This window comes from Plasmodium malariae (assembly GCF_900090045.1).
Source record: "Plasmodium malariae genome assembly, chromosome: 11".
Taxonomy (NCBI): Eukaryota; Apicomplexa; class Aconoidasida; order Haemosporida; family Plasmodiidae; genus Plasmodium; species Plasmodium malariae.
Window position 1 is genome coordinate 457,285 of NC_041785.1, and position 17,607 is coordinate 474,891.

At 26.2% G+C, this 17,607-nt stretch overlaps 3 protein-coding genes across 3 annotated transcripts; 2 read left to right on the forward strand and 1 right to left on the reverse strand.

Annotated features, from left to right (window-relative positions):
• Positions 1–1,671: 1,671 nt before the first annotated feature.
• On the reverse strand, positions 1,672–3,895 carry PmUG01_11017300 (conserved Plasmodium protein, unknown function; the record flags this gene model as incomplete). The annotated part of the gene is made up of 3 exons (XM_029005810.1): positions 1,672–3,004; positions 3,390–3,474; positions 3,862–3,895. The coding sequence occupies 3 exons, from the start codon at positions 3,893–3,895 to the stop codon at positions 1,672–1,674; spliced, it is 1,452 nt and encodes a 483-aa protein (XP_028862362.1).
• A 3,626-nt stretch (positions 3,896–7,521) lies between these two features.
• ERCC4 (DNA repair endonuclease, putative) lies at positions 7,522–12,429 on the forward strand (the record flags this gene model as incomplete). Its single annotated transcript, XM_029005812.1, has 1 exon — positions 7,522–12,429. The coding sequence occupies one exon, from the start codon at positions 7,522–7,524 to the stop codon at positions 12,427–12,429; it is 4,908 nt and encodes a 1,635-aa protein (XP_028862363.1).
• A 2,181-nt stretch (positions 12,430–14,610) lies between these two features.
• On the forward strand, positions 14,611–16,164 carry PmUG01_11017500 (mitochondrial carrier protein, putative; the record flags this gene model as incomplete). The annotated part of the gene is made up of 1 exon (XM_029005813.1): positions 14,611–16,164. The coding sequence occupies one exon, from the start codon at positions 14,611–14,613 to the stop codon at positions 16,162–16,164; it is 1,554 nt and encodes a 517-aa protein (XP_028862364.1).
• Between the last annotated feature and the right edge of the window lie 1,443 nt (positions 16,165–17,607).

Sequence of the window (17,607 nt, forward strand, 5' to 3'; positions counted from 1 at the left end):
TTTTGTTTTCAATACGTCATTATTTTTTGAGTTTAAAATATATACCAAAAATTATGAATACAAATAAAATACATTTACAATATTGGCATTCCTTTATATTTTGAATTATACTACCGCAACATTTTAGCATATTTTTAAAAAATTATTTGTTTCCTATTTCTTTTTAATTTTTTTTTTTTTTTAATTTTTGCATTGTATTTTAGGAAGTTAGTCCATAATATGAAGCAGAGTAAAATGATGTGTGTACAAATATCTATCTATATATATATATTAGTATATATGTAAGTATTTATGTAAGTACGTATGCACGTACATGTTTATACTGCCCCTCCTGATGAGCAAACACTCAGAATGCCATTCCCGCAGTCTTGTTCGTGAATAACATTTCATTTCTTTGACAAGTGTTTCTTTCCTTTCTAATTTTCATAAAAAGGATACATCAATAAAAACATTAAAAAAATTTACAACAATATGAAAACATGATTAGATACCCAATTATATAGCATCAAAGTTCTTGCAAACCTTCCTTTTTTTCTCACCTATCAAAATAACACGACGAAATTAATCCTAGGTCTAAAATATAAATAAAAGTTTCTTATACCTCTAATGGGTGTAGTAAATTAGTGTAGAGCTTTCAATATAATGGCATTATTTTTTTTTGGAAAAAAAAAAAAAAGCTATAGTAGATAAATTATCACATATACACACATATACACACATATACATATATATATATATATATATATCAAAAAGTATAAAGATTTCCTTTATTAATGAGATATCTTTTGTTTCAAAAGTGCATTCTTAAATTTACATTAGCTGTTTTTTATTTGAATATATATTTTATTTTTTATATTGTACAATATTGGGGGGATGACTTTACAAAAAAAAAAAAAAAAAAAAAAAAAGAAACTTGTATTTATATGTATAATACATAAAATTACATATATAATTACGAACGTACTAAATATGATCATTGTTTCAAAAAAAAAAAAAAAAATGGATAACACGAATTATATTCAATTGGAATAAAAATATATTGTCATTTATTATTAATTTTCAAGAATTTATAAATGTTACTGCTCTTTATTTAAAATGCAGGTTTGTGGTGAACTTATTTTATGTGTGTATCTTCTACTTTAACAGATGTATTATATATCTATATATATGTTCAAGATATGAAACACGAATTTATCGCTATTAAAATAAAATGTAAAAATCCCATGTACAAATGATCTATTAATTTGTATTATTGATTATTTGTTGTACTATATATTTATGTTGTTAGCTCTTAACTTTTAAAAAGTAAAAATTGGTAACAACACGAGGAACAACAAAAATATGTGGAATATGGCTGAATCAAGAAAAATAATTTTTTTTTGCATTTAATTTTTGGAAATTATTTAGATTAAAAAGATGAGCAAAAATAGGAAGTCGCATGAACTCACTTTTTTTTTTTTTTTTTTTTTTTTGCTGTTATGTTATTTTTGCTTTTTTCCCTTTTTTACCTTTTATTCTTTTTTGTTATTTTATTTTTAATTTTTTTCATTTTTTTCTTTTTTTCATTTTTTGTCTTGTTCCTTTTATGTATTAACAACTTCACTAGCGGTGCATGGCAAATGTGCTAATGTTGCTTGTTACCTGCGATTGCCCATGTTATTAGTCGTAGGTCTAATTAATCGGCTGGTTATTTTCCTGACTTTTCGTCTGACTGTTCATCTGACTATTGGCCTGACTACTCGCCTGATCATTCGGTCGAATACTCTGGTGATCATTTTGTAGACTATACAAACCACTGCTTTGTTGGTAGTGATGATAATTCTCTTGCTCACTATATGTTGGCAAGCTACAGTTTTGATTAAACGTATTGTTAAAATGCTCACTATATGCCGGATTGAACTGCTGACTATTTGGTTGGTTGTGAAGGGGATATATTCTTTGATTTCCTTGAGTTCTAATACCTGGTTGGTTATATGAAGCGTTACTATAATTATTTCCATAACTATTAGAATTACTATTAATATTACTATTACCATAACTATTAGGGTTACTATTATTATAACTGTTGGTATCAGTATTGGTGTTACTATTACCATTAGCACTATTCATATTTGGACCCTGATGATTATAGGTACCTCTATAATTTAGTTGATCGTAGTTAGATATATTGTTATGCTGATTATAATGTGTCATAGTACCTTCCGGATTATTATATAGTAATCTGTTATCTTGCTGGTTATAGTGCGGCAATAAACTATTATTCTGACTATCACAATTGGGTGGACCTACATTATTTTGATTGAAATTTTGCATATTATTTGGTATATAAGTTTGTTGACCATAAGGTCCTCTATTGTTCGTTGAGTCGTAGTTACCCATATAACTGGGTTGACTATAATTCATCATATTACTTGCATTATTCATATTATAATTACTATTATTATTACTACTATTATTGTTGCTACTACTATTACTGTTACCACTATTCTGTTGAGCTCCGTAAGGTCTTTTATAAACTGGAATCTCTTTGTTATTTTGATTATTTGAAGATATATAATGATTCTGTGATATACCTTGAGGGTTATAAAGGTTTTCAGCATTAGGTTCATTTATATATAGAAATGTTGGATCGTTAGGATCCACATAAGCATTAGAATTAGAAAAAAATTGTTCATTAAATTCATTTAAAGCACCTAAAGGTTTGTTTTTTTTTGCAGCATCATATACTTTAAAAAAATAATTTAAAAAACTACTACACTCTCCATTCAAAAACACAATATTCCATTTGCATGAACTCTTTAAACTATTTGGATGCTCAACTAATGGTTTTACAATACCCGAAAGATAATTTAATCCAAATACAGGCTGTTCAAATTTTGGTTTTTCAATTAAGTTTAAAGGCAATTCTACCCCTGTAAAATTCACGTTCGTTCTACTCTTTTCGCTTTTAACAAATACTAATCGTATGCTTGTTAAGAATATCATCCCGTCCTCCTTTATCGTTCTACAGAATTGCCAAAGAAGAGGAAACCCGACAGATATGTTCGCAAATGCGCATATATAAATATAAATATATATAAATATATATATATATATATGTATATATATATGGGTGTTTGAATACGTTCATAGATATGTACACACGTATGTGTATACATACAATCATACACAAAAGCATGTATATAAGCACATTCCCCCCCCAAATGCACTCCTCAAGGGCAAACTCATGTAAGTATGCACTGAACAGGACAATTCAATGAACTGTTCCCCACAAATACAATCTTAAATGTATGTATGTACGTTTGTACATACATTTTCGTGCGTGAAAGTACACTTGCACAAACGAATGTATAATTTATAGGACTTTGTAACAAAAAGGTTTAAGTTACCTATCAGGCAAATATAATTTCAATTTAACATTTTCTCTTCTTAAATAGGTATATTCTGATCCTTTGTTGGCAGGAAATAAGTGATCTACGAAAAAAAAAAAAAAAAAATACAAAAATGAAAATTTCTCCTTAAATATTAAGGATGAAGAGACATTAGTAAATATATATGTAAATATTTACCCCTATATACGTACATATACATATATATATAAATAGATATATATATATATGTACATATTTAGCTTTTTAATTTTGTTTAAATCATTTTGGTTTCTCAACACAGAGGCATCATTTTTCAAATGCGCAATAAAATAAAATAGTTTTTCTTTTTATATATATTGTCCTTTGTTTTACAATCATCTTTTCATCTTTTCATTTCTTTGTTTATTTGTTCATTTGTTAACTTGTTCTTTTGTTCTTTTGTTCTTTTGTTCTTTTATTTAATTTCCCCCTTGCTTATTTGCAAAATTACCATTCCCTTGAATTAACGTAGGATTTAGTGCCATTTTTTAGCTTTGTATCAATTTTATATTTAGGAAAATATATGCTGTGCTATTATATAAAATTGTTCTTTTTTAGATTTGCTATATAAATGGCAAAAAATATATATGCGCCCTATATGTATGTATATTTATATAAATAAAATACATATATATACACATATACATATATATACACATATACATATATATACACATATATACATATATTCACACAATACTTCTGTGTTCAGTATTTTTAAACATATATATATACATACATACATAAATATATGCATACATATTTGTATAAATCCTATTTCGCAGGGGAAAAAAGTAAAAGCCGAAGTGACCAATACGTTTACGCATGTATATATTTATGTGTACATATACATAAGTATGTTTTTTTATAAATGCATATGTTTTAATTTTATCTTACTGTTTAAAAAAAAATAAAATAAGCAAAAAGCAAACGTTATCATAATAACTTTATTTTTTAATTGTTTAGCCGAAAAATGAGGTAGAAAAAAAAAGAAAACTTATATATTAATATGTTCATATACATGCATATGCATATCCATATAATATACATGTATTTTCACTTAAGCATTCATGCACATATATAGTACACCCTATTCTGTTAATGCATTTTAGAGTAAATACATTCACACAAAAAAATGTAGAATTAAAAGAGAATTGCTATAGATCGTTGCACACACAAACGAAAAAAAAAAAAATGAAAAAAAAAAAAAAAAAAAAAAATATAAACTTGTAATCTGCTTAATTATACATATTTTATTTTCTTAATTATTCAGTTGATCAAGTTGCAGTTTCCATTTGTACATCTTTTAATCTCATTGATGAACTATCTTTTTCATTCTATTTTTTTTTTTTTTAAAAAGCCTTTTGTAATTTTATACTAATTGTATAACGAATAATGGAGTGTGTATAATGTAATAAATACAAAAAATAAAGGAAGCAAAAGAGGAGGGAAAAAAGGAGGGGGAAATGGAAGAAGGAAAAAAAAAAGGGAACAAAATAAGGAACAAAATACAACAAAATAAAGAACAAAATACAACAAAATAAGGAAAAAACAGCAAAAATGATAGAAAATGTTTCAATATTTTTTAACTCCTTTCCAATTCGTTGTGCATACAATATTTTTAAAGTTCTAAAATTTTTAGAAGAAAAGAAAAATCTTATGCTTAATACTAACTCACTTGAAGTAAAAGAACGCGTTGCATTATTATTTTAAACTGTTAATTTTAATATCTGTAAAAGAACATATATTATGTGTTTTGAACATTTTTTTATATCTAAAGTGTACATATAATACTTAAGTTTATATATGCATAAGCAGTTCGTTATATGTTAATTAAGCGTATATATTTATAGGCTAACATTTATTATGTATTAATGTATGTATATATTCCTATATGTGTACATATATAAATGGAAAAACTTAAAGGTGCATAATCCCCATGTAATTATCATGCTATGTTACACTCGTTCTTATAAATTTTTATTCGTATAATGGAAGATCTTCCATTACTATTAAAAGAAGATTAGCACATAAGTAGTTTGTGTTTATGCATTTGTTTTTATGGTTTCCTCCGCATTTTCGTTGCTTTGAAGGTAATTCATAGAAAGTTTTAAGCGTTACTTGTACTGGCCATATGAATATATATGTATACATATATATAGCACAGTGATAAATAAAAACAGAAAAAAAAAAAAAAAATGCTTTTCCAGACAATATTTACAGTTGTTCTTTTAAAATTAAAAGATGTCAAAAAGAATAATTCCTTTTGTAATTATGTATGTACATATTTTTTTCTTTCCATCTTAACCCAATAATATGCCATAAAAAAAGATACGTATTGTTTTACCTTCTTTGCCTTCTCTATATAATTGTATTTCTGTTTCAACAAGGTGTATTTGAACAAATATTTTACACTAAATGCTGTTCCACAAAAATGGAAAAATCATATAAATATGTAAACACAATTTGGAAGTAACACAAAGGAATATTTAAGGATATTATGGAGGGACAGAAAAAAAAAAATAAATAAATAAAAAACTAGTACCAATTACACTAGATATCTGAATTCGAAAAACAATACTTCTGAAGGTAAATTTTGACATATTTATATTAAAAAAAAACAAAACAAAATAATGCTATATTCGTTCAACACACTTTTAATTGCTTATAGAAGGGAGTATTTATAAATATATTTTTATCCTTTTGTTACGTCCTATGTTAGATTAATTAAACACCTTTCAATTATTTTTAAGCATAATTTTTAAAAATAAATTTTATTAAGTGGGATTTTATCCTATTTATGTATATTTCACAGTATTCTGTAGATCTATTATTATTTTATTTTTTTTTTTTTTATTGTTCCATTGATTACAATATTTGTACGTTTTTACAATTGTAGAGATTTATATGGTCTACCATTTTAGTAATTTTTAATATAATGTAAGCTGAACAGTATTTTATTGTATACCTTTAGAAGTATACCATTCAATGATCGTTTTATTTACGAAAACGAAGAGGTTATTCGTGGGTAGGTGGTCTTGTTTGAATTTTTTCTCTTTTTTTTTCTTTTTTTTGTTATAAGAGTAAAAAATTTTTTTTTTTTTTTTTTTTTTTTATGCGTCAATGTGACCTATTTTCATTTTTTTATAATTTGTTTCTTTAATTATAAAATAGCAAAAAAGGGTGTGGAGTATGAAATTCGGTAAAATGTAGTCTTCTTTATATAAATCGCTGAATTGGAGAGGCACAAAAAGAAACTAACCCAAGGGATGTGTAAAATGACTAAATGCTAGAAAGGAATTCAATTCATTTATCACTTCTTGTTACTAATAACACGTAGTACCATTTTTATATTATATTGCGTGAGATAGTGAGATATATAGTATGCTGTTATGTGATTCTGACTTATTTTTCATTTTCTTATTACTTTTTCCGTTTTCGTGTTTATGGCAGAGTTTTCTGAAAAAGTTCCTGACGTTTTTACAATTCCCTCTTCATTATATTCACATCCTGCTTAAGGTATATTACGCAAATTAAATAATTCGAACTACTTGATTATTTTTATGTATGTTATGAAATCTCTTCTGTTTGTTACTACAAGTTTATCACAATTTTATCCTCTGTTTGAACATAATTAAAAAATTTTTTATTTTTTTTTTTTATTTTTTTTTTTTTTTTTTTTTTTATTATTATTATTTTTTATTATTATTTTTTTTATTTTTTTTATTATTATTATTTTTTATTATTATTATTATTTATTATTATTATTATTTATTATTATTATTTATTATTATTATTATTTATTATTATTATTATTTATTATTATTATTTTTTTTTTTATTTCTTGTCTTGTTTTCAGGAAACAAACGAAATATACTCAGTATTACATAGCAAGTGGAACTAAGCATTTTGGAAATCATAATAAAAAGGAAAAAAAAAAAAAAAAAAAAAAAAATAAGAAAAATACAGTAAAATATAATATACCATAGAATAGTGAATCCAGACATAGAGCAGCATAGTGCAACATAGCATAATTTAGTGCAGTACAAACTTCCCAGCGTGGGGCAGCTCGACCCACTGTACCTTGGTGCGGTATAAGAAGAGAAAGAAGATGAGTCCCCTGTATTACGAAAAGAAAATTGTGAAGAAGCTAATACAACACGACTCCTTAGTATTACTAGCAAACGGTTTCAACGAACTGAACATTTTAGCTATTTTTATTTTTTACTACCAAAATAGATGTCTATGGTATGAAAAGTACATAACCAATGATGAAAACATCTTCTTCGGTTTGTTTAAACTAAATATACATAAAGATGTTGATGAAAATGAGTTGTTCAAAAATTCAAATAAACAGAATTACGAGAATTTAAACGAATTTGCTAGTACAAGTAGGTCAGAAGTTATTATCGATAACATTGATTGTGACTCTGGAAATAACCCAAAAGAATGTAGCTGTGATGGTGCACATAAAACCATTAGAGATGGCCATATTATAAGTAATAAGGTAAACTTTGAAAATAAGAACAAATTAATTTTTATACTGAACGTTTCCCCGAAGGAGTATAACTTATTCCTAAAATATCAACTTATGTTATGTGAAGGTATTAGCAAATTTGATAAAGTATTCAATGATAGTGTTAAAATAAATTACTTAAAAACTCAGTATATACGAAACCAAAAATCTAATGAACGAATTGAGATGTATATTAGAAGAGGTGTGTACTTTATCTCTTCTAATGTTTTATTAATTGATTTATTAACATTTAAAATAATCCCTGAAATTATTGATGGTATTTTTATATGTAAAAGTCATAAACTTATTTACAGTGTTAAAGAGCTTTTTATTATAGAGTTATACAGAAAGAGAAATAAATATGGATTCATAAAAGGAATTAGTAATAATAAAAAATTAATAAATAATCAACACATATTAAATATAGCACATAAGTTATATATGAAAAAAGTATATTGTTATCCAAGATTTCATAAAAATGTCCATTTATCGTTAAATAATAAATTTATACAACCAAATATATATGAAATAAATCTAAATCTACCTACAAGTACAAACAAAATAGAAGAAAATATTCTAAATCTAATACATTACTTAAATTTAGAAATTAAAAAATTCCACACTTTTCATGATTTTGATATCAACTCTTTACTCTATTCTGATAGTGCAGAAAATTATACTATGAATTATATTAAAACAAAAAGTCTTACATATAATACCAAAAAACTGCTCAAAGAAATTATTACTCTTGTTAATATATTATATAATTTATATATATATGATGATGTTATATTTTATAACTACCTTAAAAATTTAAAAGAAGCAGATAAGGAATCTACTTGGATGTACTGTAATGAGGCAAATGAAATATTTCACATAGCCAATCAAAGGAAAAACATGTTTTTAAATAAAATTAATATGGATAATACTGTAGATGCTAACGAAGTAGACAACATACAAACCATTATACATAGAATTCAGTATGAGCAGAGATATTTTCATAAATCGTATGAAATCAAAAGAGAACAAAATGAAATATACAAATGGATATACGAGCTCGTATACAAAAGAGATATAAACATAAGAGAATATAAAAAAATTCTGTTAAAAAAAAAAAAAGAAAAAAAAAAATACGAATCATCTCAGTCTTTTCTCAACAAGAGAAGAAACTGCAACACAGGGAAGGAACAACAACAAAACATGCTTCTAAATGGAAAGGTAAAAACGCACTTCCGCGAAGGTAACAACAAATATGCCTCCCTTTGTAAAAGTGAAAGATACCACGACCAGCAAAGTGAAATGGAGTACAATTCCGAGGTGCAAAATTATACAAGTAATACAAATACAAAGGGTCATATGAGTACCTCTAAACTAAATAATTACCCATCTGTAGACAGAAAAAATATATTTAATTATATAAAGAATAAGGAGATAAATAGTAAAGCAGATGCACTTGATGAGGGGGATAAAGATAGCGTACTTATGGTAGGGCATCCAAAGGTGAAGCAAGAGAGGCGGATTTATAGCACTGAACTGCAGGAAGAAGAAAGGGAGGGAGCGTCAAAAGGAGAAGGAGTTCACGGAAGAAAAGCCAAGGAGGAGGAGGGAAAGGAAAACGAGAGGATAATTCACAGTATAGTAATGGATCGCGCGCAAATTGAAGAACATAAAAATTGCCATAATAGCAGTAGTTGTAATAGTAATAATAACAATAGTGTAAATAATAACTGCAGTAATAGTCGAAGTAATAATGGTAATGGCAATAGTTATAGTAGTAGTAATAATGAGGAGGATGAAGGAAAGACCCTCAACGATGGAAAGCAAGTGAGAAAAGTGGACTACCCGATTGCGATAATAGTCGATAATTTCTATACTCAAAAAGAATTTTATAATTTGCTCATTCACAAAAATGAGAATAACGTAAACCTCAAATTTTTTCTAAAATCAGAGGAAAAAATGAAGGTGTATAACATTTCCGATGACTCATCGAACGGATCATATGAATCCAATATGTCTAATTCGTCTAATTCGTCTAATTCGTCGTACTCGTCGAAAAAGACTTTTCAGCGTGATCATAACTTCCCATCTTTAGATTTCGTTAATTTTCATATTCCAAACTATGCGATAAAGGAAAAAACGGATAACTTGAAATATATAAAACCCCACGTTTATATTTTATGTATTAATAAAAATTACGATACTGTTTATACATCTGAAAACTTTCTTGATGATTGCTCTGAAAAGATGAATTCGATAAATCGCGCTACTCATAAGGGATGTTTCGTGCGGGGACAAAAGGAGGGAAAAACGGATAGGCAGGAGGTGAACACTGTCGGGTTGAATAATAGCGGTGTATATAGCGGCCAAGCAAATGGCTGCAGAGTGAACTACAGTAAAGATCGACCTTCCAAGAAGAACCAAAGAGAGAAACGCTTTTTTGAAATAAATGAATACTGTGGTAATTTGGATTTCCTAGAACTATTTCTAATGTGGATAAAGCCGTATAGAATTATCCTAACCACTCTAGATTTAAGTATCTTTAGAAATGTGGAAATTTATTGTGCTAGGTTGTTTCAGCATAACGTGTACAAGCTACATAAGGAGAGTTTCTTCAACGAATTGATGAATTATGAGGAAAATAACTTGATGTATGACAGTATCAGCGAAGAGCGCATATTTGTAAAAAAAGAACAACAGCAGAAGCATCAACAGTTGAAACGGAAAAAGATTAGCGGCAGCTACGATAGTGATAAGGGGAAACAGGTTAGCAGTAGCTGCCACAGCACGAGGACGAACCGTAAGAATGACTCTAATTGCAGATATAACAAGGAAACAGCAAAGCAAAGAGAAAAAGACAGAGGAGTAAACAATTTTAAAATTATAAAAGTATTACACAGTATTTGCAATACGGTTGAGGTATTCTTAATATTTTATAAAAACAATATACTTTATAATAAATATTTAAATAGTATAAAAACGGAAAAAAGTAATTGGTTCAATTTCATAGAAAATAAAAACAATCTTCGTTTTGAGGTAGATCGTAATGTGTTCAATAAAAATCTCGATCTTTTTAAAAAAGTAGTAGATGCATATTTTTTATTTCAGAAAAAGTTTAAGGAAAATAAAAAAAATATAATTAATTTTAACAAAGCCTTATGTGAAGAATTTAAAGTTTTTCAAGATGTAAAATTAGATGAACATATAGAAAATAAAAATGTAATCCTAAGTAGTGCACTTAATAGTAATTATATAAGTATGGAGGAAGAGGAATTATTTATAGAAAATTATAAAAATAAAATAAATAAAAAGAGTGATATAGTCCCACTAGATGAAAAAACAATACAAAAGATACAAGAACTTTTGCAAAAATTTTCTATAGATTCATTTAATCTAAATTTTATATTATATAGTATATTTAATAATACGAAACCTATTGTTATTGTTGATATAAGGGAGCTTAAATCTGATTTGTCATACAAATTATATAAAAGCAAAATGCATATAATTCCATATTCCTTACTAGTTGGTGATTATATATTAACTAAAGATATATGTGTAGAGAGAAAAACTATAGTAGACCTAATTCAATCTTTAAATAATAATAGATTATATAACCAAATTAAACAAATGTCCAAATATTATTCTATGTATCTTTTATTAATAGAATTTAATACTAAACATTTATTCTATTTCTCTTCTTTAAATGATAAACATTCAATCTACACAAAGTTAATAATTCTTTGCCTTCAATACCCAAGACTTCGAATCCTTTGGAGCCCTTTTTCTCTTTTTACTGTTAAACTTTTTTGGGCTCTCAAAGTTAATTCTGAACAACCCGATATTTTCAAATCCCTTCATATCGACCTGACCCTCCAGAAACACGCACATCGGCCAATTGTGGATGCATCAACAAACGGACAAAAAGGGACAGGAAAAGAGGAGGAGCTAGAGATGGGAAAGGAGAAAGCAAAGCAGGAGCAGACGATACAAAAGAATATGAAGACGGAAAAGAATAAGGGCATGAATAAAGAGGAGGAACAATCATCAGCTCCACCAAGGGATACTGAATCTAAGAATGACGTGCAATTGATAGAGCCGAACAAAGTAGATGACTTAAAAAATAATAGCTTTGATTCTATGAACAACAACCGCATCGAGGAAGTTGAAAATTACGCGGAAGGGAATGGGAACAACGAAAATGAGCACAATGAAGAATTTTATAAATACGAAACAATAAACGACCTATTTGATAAAAATTTAAATAATTTAGAAAATGTGGACACTAGTAAAACTTTTAAAAAAATGGAGAGTGTAACTAATTGGAATGCTCTTGAAATATTAAAAGCACTGCCAGGGGTAACGGAAAAAAATATGCATCTTATTATAAATAATGTTAACTCCTTGTATGATCTGTGCGAAAAAACGGTGGAAGAACTAGAGTCCTACATGAGTAAAAATAATGCAAAGTTGTTGTATGATTTTTTAAATACGGACGTTTCTTGAGATTAACTTGTTAATTTGCTTCCTATTCTTTATATTAGTAGCTTTTTATTACTTTTTTTTTTTTTTTTTTTTTGTTGTTGTTGACAATGCACTTTTCCCCAGTCTGACAATACTAAAAAAATTTGCAGTGCCTCCCAGTTAATCGGAGTTATGTTCACCATCTTTTACATTTGTTCATTTTTTTCGCATTTTCCTATATTCATTTGCATATTTTCGTATTTGCATTTGTATATTTTATGGCTGCATTAGCCATTCTTGTTAGCTCTAATTTTTGGTATATTCTTTCATTAAACTGTCCCTAATTTTTTAATGATTTGAGTATGAGCAATTTTTTTTTGCAATCCGCTGTGCATATATATATACATACATATATATACGTGGATACGTGTGTCCATAACGGACCCCTAAAATTACAAACCCTAAGATATATTAATGTTATCAATTTGGACATATAAAATACAAAGGTTCAAAAAAAAAAAAAAAAAAAAAAAAAAAAAAATGAAAATAGTACAATTATAACCGTTCAGATGTTATGGTAACTGAAACTATATGTTTGTTATGCACTTTTAAAAACTTGTCTAAATGGTTATTGTCTTTTTTCTCATATTAGTAAACTTTTAAATTTTCCGTACTATATATGAATAAAAAGTTTTATACTTTTTTTAACACTGCAGAATATTATTAGCTCATAACATTCAAATATAATAAAAAAGAAGTTTTTATTTACCACAAAAAAAATTTAATCTTTTTGTTTATACCCCAATTTTTTTTTTTTTTTTTTTTTTTTTTCCTTCTTCCCATATTTAGAGGAAGTTTACAATGCAATTGTAGTTCTTCCTACCAATATGCTATTATTCAAATAGTACTAAATTTAACAAAATATTTATGAACATAAATATGGAAAAAATTAATAAAAATATTCACCTTCATGTGTAAAATGGGCGTAAAATAAATTGTAGAACCTTCTTATAACTCTTCCTTTCAAAAATGTTCAGTCAGTAAGTTCTATTTAAGACATAGTATATAACGGGGAATTATTGTTCCTTCAAAAAAAAATAAAATAAAATAAATAAACATATTTTTTACATATTAAAAATATGGAAGGAGATAATTAAAAAAAAAAAAAAAAAAAAAAAAGTCATTGGTGGTATTACTAATTTACTTTTTTTAGAACAATTTTTTCGGAAGTTTTCCTTTACTTTTTTTCCGTTTTTCGTTTGATTATACATTATACATAACAAATACATAAAATATGCAATTATAGAGGCATCTCCTTCATAGGCACAGTCAAATTAAAATTTATGCTCTTTCAAACATGTTGTAATATCATGCTTATAATTTATCTTTAAAAATGTGTTATTATTTTTTTTAAAAAAGAACAACAGTAATAATGGGAAGCATAAACTTGATATATTCTTAAAGATATAAAAATCAAAAAGAAAAAAATTATTTTTTTTTTTATCTTATTTTATCTTATTTTATTTTTTTTTTTTTTAAATGTTGTCCCTGTTGAAATGCTATAATTTGTATACGCAACAGTATAAATTTTGCACAAAAAAATAAGATAAAATAATCTTTAAAAAAAATAGCATTTAAAGTAAGCATTTAAAATAATAGCATTTAAAATAATAACATTTCAAAATAATAACATTTCAAAATAATAACATTTCAAAATATATTTATTTTTAAGAGATAAAATAAATGCTGATTCCTCGTTTGCCCTAATCTCTTAGATATGGGTACACATTTTAAGTATATATATGAGCATAATACGAGTATATATGTGTACGTATTATGTATATGCATATAAATATATATATATATATATATATAGTATGCGTATGTACGCTTTTCTTGTTAAATATTATAATTTTTCTGAAAAGAGGTGCTAGCAAAAAGGAAAAGAAGTTTATTGAACAAGATTAACTTGTTATATGTACACATATATAGCTTAAGAAGAACGTAGATTGAAGTAATTTGAGCCATGCTGATTTACCTACATATTATGTATGTACAATTATATATACATATATATGTATATATGTATGGAATTTATATATTCATGATCTACACTTGAAATATGTAACAACTGTGCACACGTTAAAAAAAAGCTTTACATGAGCACGGATAACTAATATTCCACGGTAAGTTCAACATTTTCACTTTTGCTTCTACACGTTTATGGAAATAAAAAAGAAGGATGAGAAGGGGGAAAAGAAAAAGAAAAACGAAAATAAAATTTTAGTATGTGGGCTGGTTTCTGGTATACTAACCAAAACGTTGTTTGCCCCGTTCGATAGGATAAAACTTTTTTATCAAATACAACCAATGTTTTATCATTATAGTGAAGTAAGAAGAAAAATACAAAACACGAAAAAAAAATATTTTAAAGATAGAAAAAAGTATATATCTAAGAATTTATTATCAAACGGATTGGATAAAACAGAAAAGAAGCACTTTAGTTCAACATCGTATTCATTAAATATTAACAAACTTGTTTTGAATGAAAATGTCGTTTTTCGTAATTTTAAAAATTGCTTAAATGAAATAATAAAAAATAGTAGACCAAAAAATAGTAAACCCCAAAATAGTGAAAACATAAATAGTGAAAGCACACATAGAAAAAAAGGATTGAAGCACGAAAGAACACATCATGACAAGCGCAGAAATTATAACGACGCTTCGAAAACTTCCCTTCATCAAGTATTTAAAAAGATTTATTTTTATAATAACAAAAATAAACTGCAGTTAAACAATATAAGTAAAAATTACACACTTTTAAATATTAATGCAAATGTACGAAATACACTAAGGAATAAAATTATGTGTTTGAATACAGCAAAGACAGCTAGGCAACCGATTAAGTATCAAAATATTATGCAAAGTTTTCTTTTTATAATCAAAGAAGAAGGGATATTAGGATTATGGAAGGGAAATTTAATTAACACTTTAAGAGGTGGTATTGTTTACTCTGCTAAATTTGGTACAAATGATATAATAAAAGAAAGATATAAAAAAAAAAAGAAAAAAAAAGAAGAAAAAAGAGTAGATATCCTAATAAAAAGTGCTACGAACAAAAAGAGTGATACGAATAATAGTGTTAAAAAAAATGAACAAAAATTTAATTATTATGAAAGTGTAATAGCAGGTTATGCATCCGGCATAATTCAAAAAACAATTTCATATCCCTTAGATCTGCTAAGTATTAGAGTAGCCTTAGGAGTAAATGAAAAATATTTAAGAAATAATAATACATTATTATACAAAAAAAAATCTATCTTTAATATAATTCGTGAAATAAGTATCAACGAAGGAATTACAGGATTTTTTAAAGGGTACGTTCCGACATTACTCACAGGAGTACCATACGTAACATTACAGATGCTATTTTTTGATTTTTATAAAAATATATTTCAAAATTATTTCCCACACACTTCTAATTCTTTGAGCTCCATAGCCTTCTGCTCATCAGTATCAGGGTCATTAAGTAATTTGTCCTCGTTAATTATTGTTTTTCCAGGAGATACAGTTCGAAAAAGAATGATGAACAATGGAATAGATAATAAAAATTATATTTACAAAAATACATTTCATTGTATTAAAAATATATATTACCTTGAAGGGTTAAGAAATTTTTATTACGGTCTGTTTCCATCCATGCTCAAATCAGTTCCTTCCGGTGCCATTCAGTTTATGTCTTATGAAATTTTGAAATATATGATATCACAAAAATAATTTGCTATTTCGGATTAGAGAATAGAAGCAGAATACGTACCTGACACATAGGGAAATCACACCGGTAAGGGAAATATTTCACTATGAAAAAGGGCGCAAACTGAGTGTAAACGAAGCAGAAAAAGAAATGAAAAAATGCAGCAAATAATCTCCATGAGTTAGCACAAAAACGAACACCCATCAGTAATTTTTATACCTTGCCATGCTACCCTTATAATGCATTTTCCAATTTGAAAGCTTTCCTTGTTTTTATAGGTAACTTACATTTTGAATTTTTTGAAATTTTGATATTTTGAAATTTTGATATTTTGAAATTTTGATATTTTGATATTTTAAAATTTTGATATTTTGATATTTTAAAATTTTGATATTTTGATATTTTAAAGCTTTTAAAGAATTCATTTAATTTTTATGTAAACCATCTTCATGCGTTTAATTATTTTTCATTGTATAGCATACTATTGTTTTTATTGCACAAATACATGTATATGTATAATATGTATGTACATAATATGTACCTATATATTATGTATCTATATAATGTACATGTATTTTTTCTTAATTTTTTTTCCACACTTTCATTATTATTCTTCACGAATAATTTTAGCTTTTTTTTTTTTTTTTTTTCCATTTTCTTTTATTTGTTACTACCCTCAAACAACCTCAGAGTTATGGGAAAAATTATACATATGTTTTTATTTTTTCTTTTAAAAGTAAATATTCTGAATATTCTGAAAATTATTTTATTTTATTTTATTTCATTTTATCATAAAGTATAGAAATTATACGACTTCAAAAGTTGAAATATCTACCTAGTTACAAAAAAAAAAAAAAAAAAAGGTACGCATATAGGTAGCTCTTGAATACGTATGCGTTCTATGTTTGATCGGAAAGGTAAAATAGCTATTTTCTTCATTTATTACGAAATTATGCACTTATGTACATACGTACATATATATACATTCCGTATGAACGTACAGCAAACATATTTCAGTGGTACTTTTGGCGTCAAAAAAAAAAAAATTGATTGCTATGAAAATTATGAAATAAAAAACAGTAAGGGAAAAAACAAGAATAAGGCAAATATGGGATAAAAAAAAAAAAAATTTTGCCTATATGCATATTACTATTCTGTATAAAGTAAAATAAAAAATAAGAATATATTTATGTGACACGATGTTGTTGTTAATTGTAGTATAATTTAAAAGATTTACATTGCTGTTATTTATTTATAAAGAAATATGTACATATATATATATACTATACCTACATATAAATTTAAGTACATATTTAAGAATATTTCTCTATGTGAATGCCCCTTTGTAGCGCAATGGACGTGCTTTCATTTTATTTGTTTACAATGATAATTGCTCTAGCACTGAAATGTTTGTATTAATTCATTTTTTTTGGAACCATTTACATAATATGTTGTATATATACATA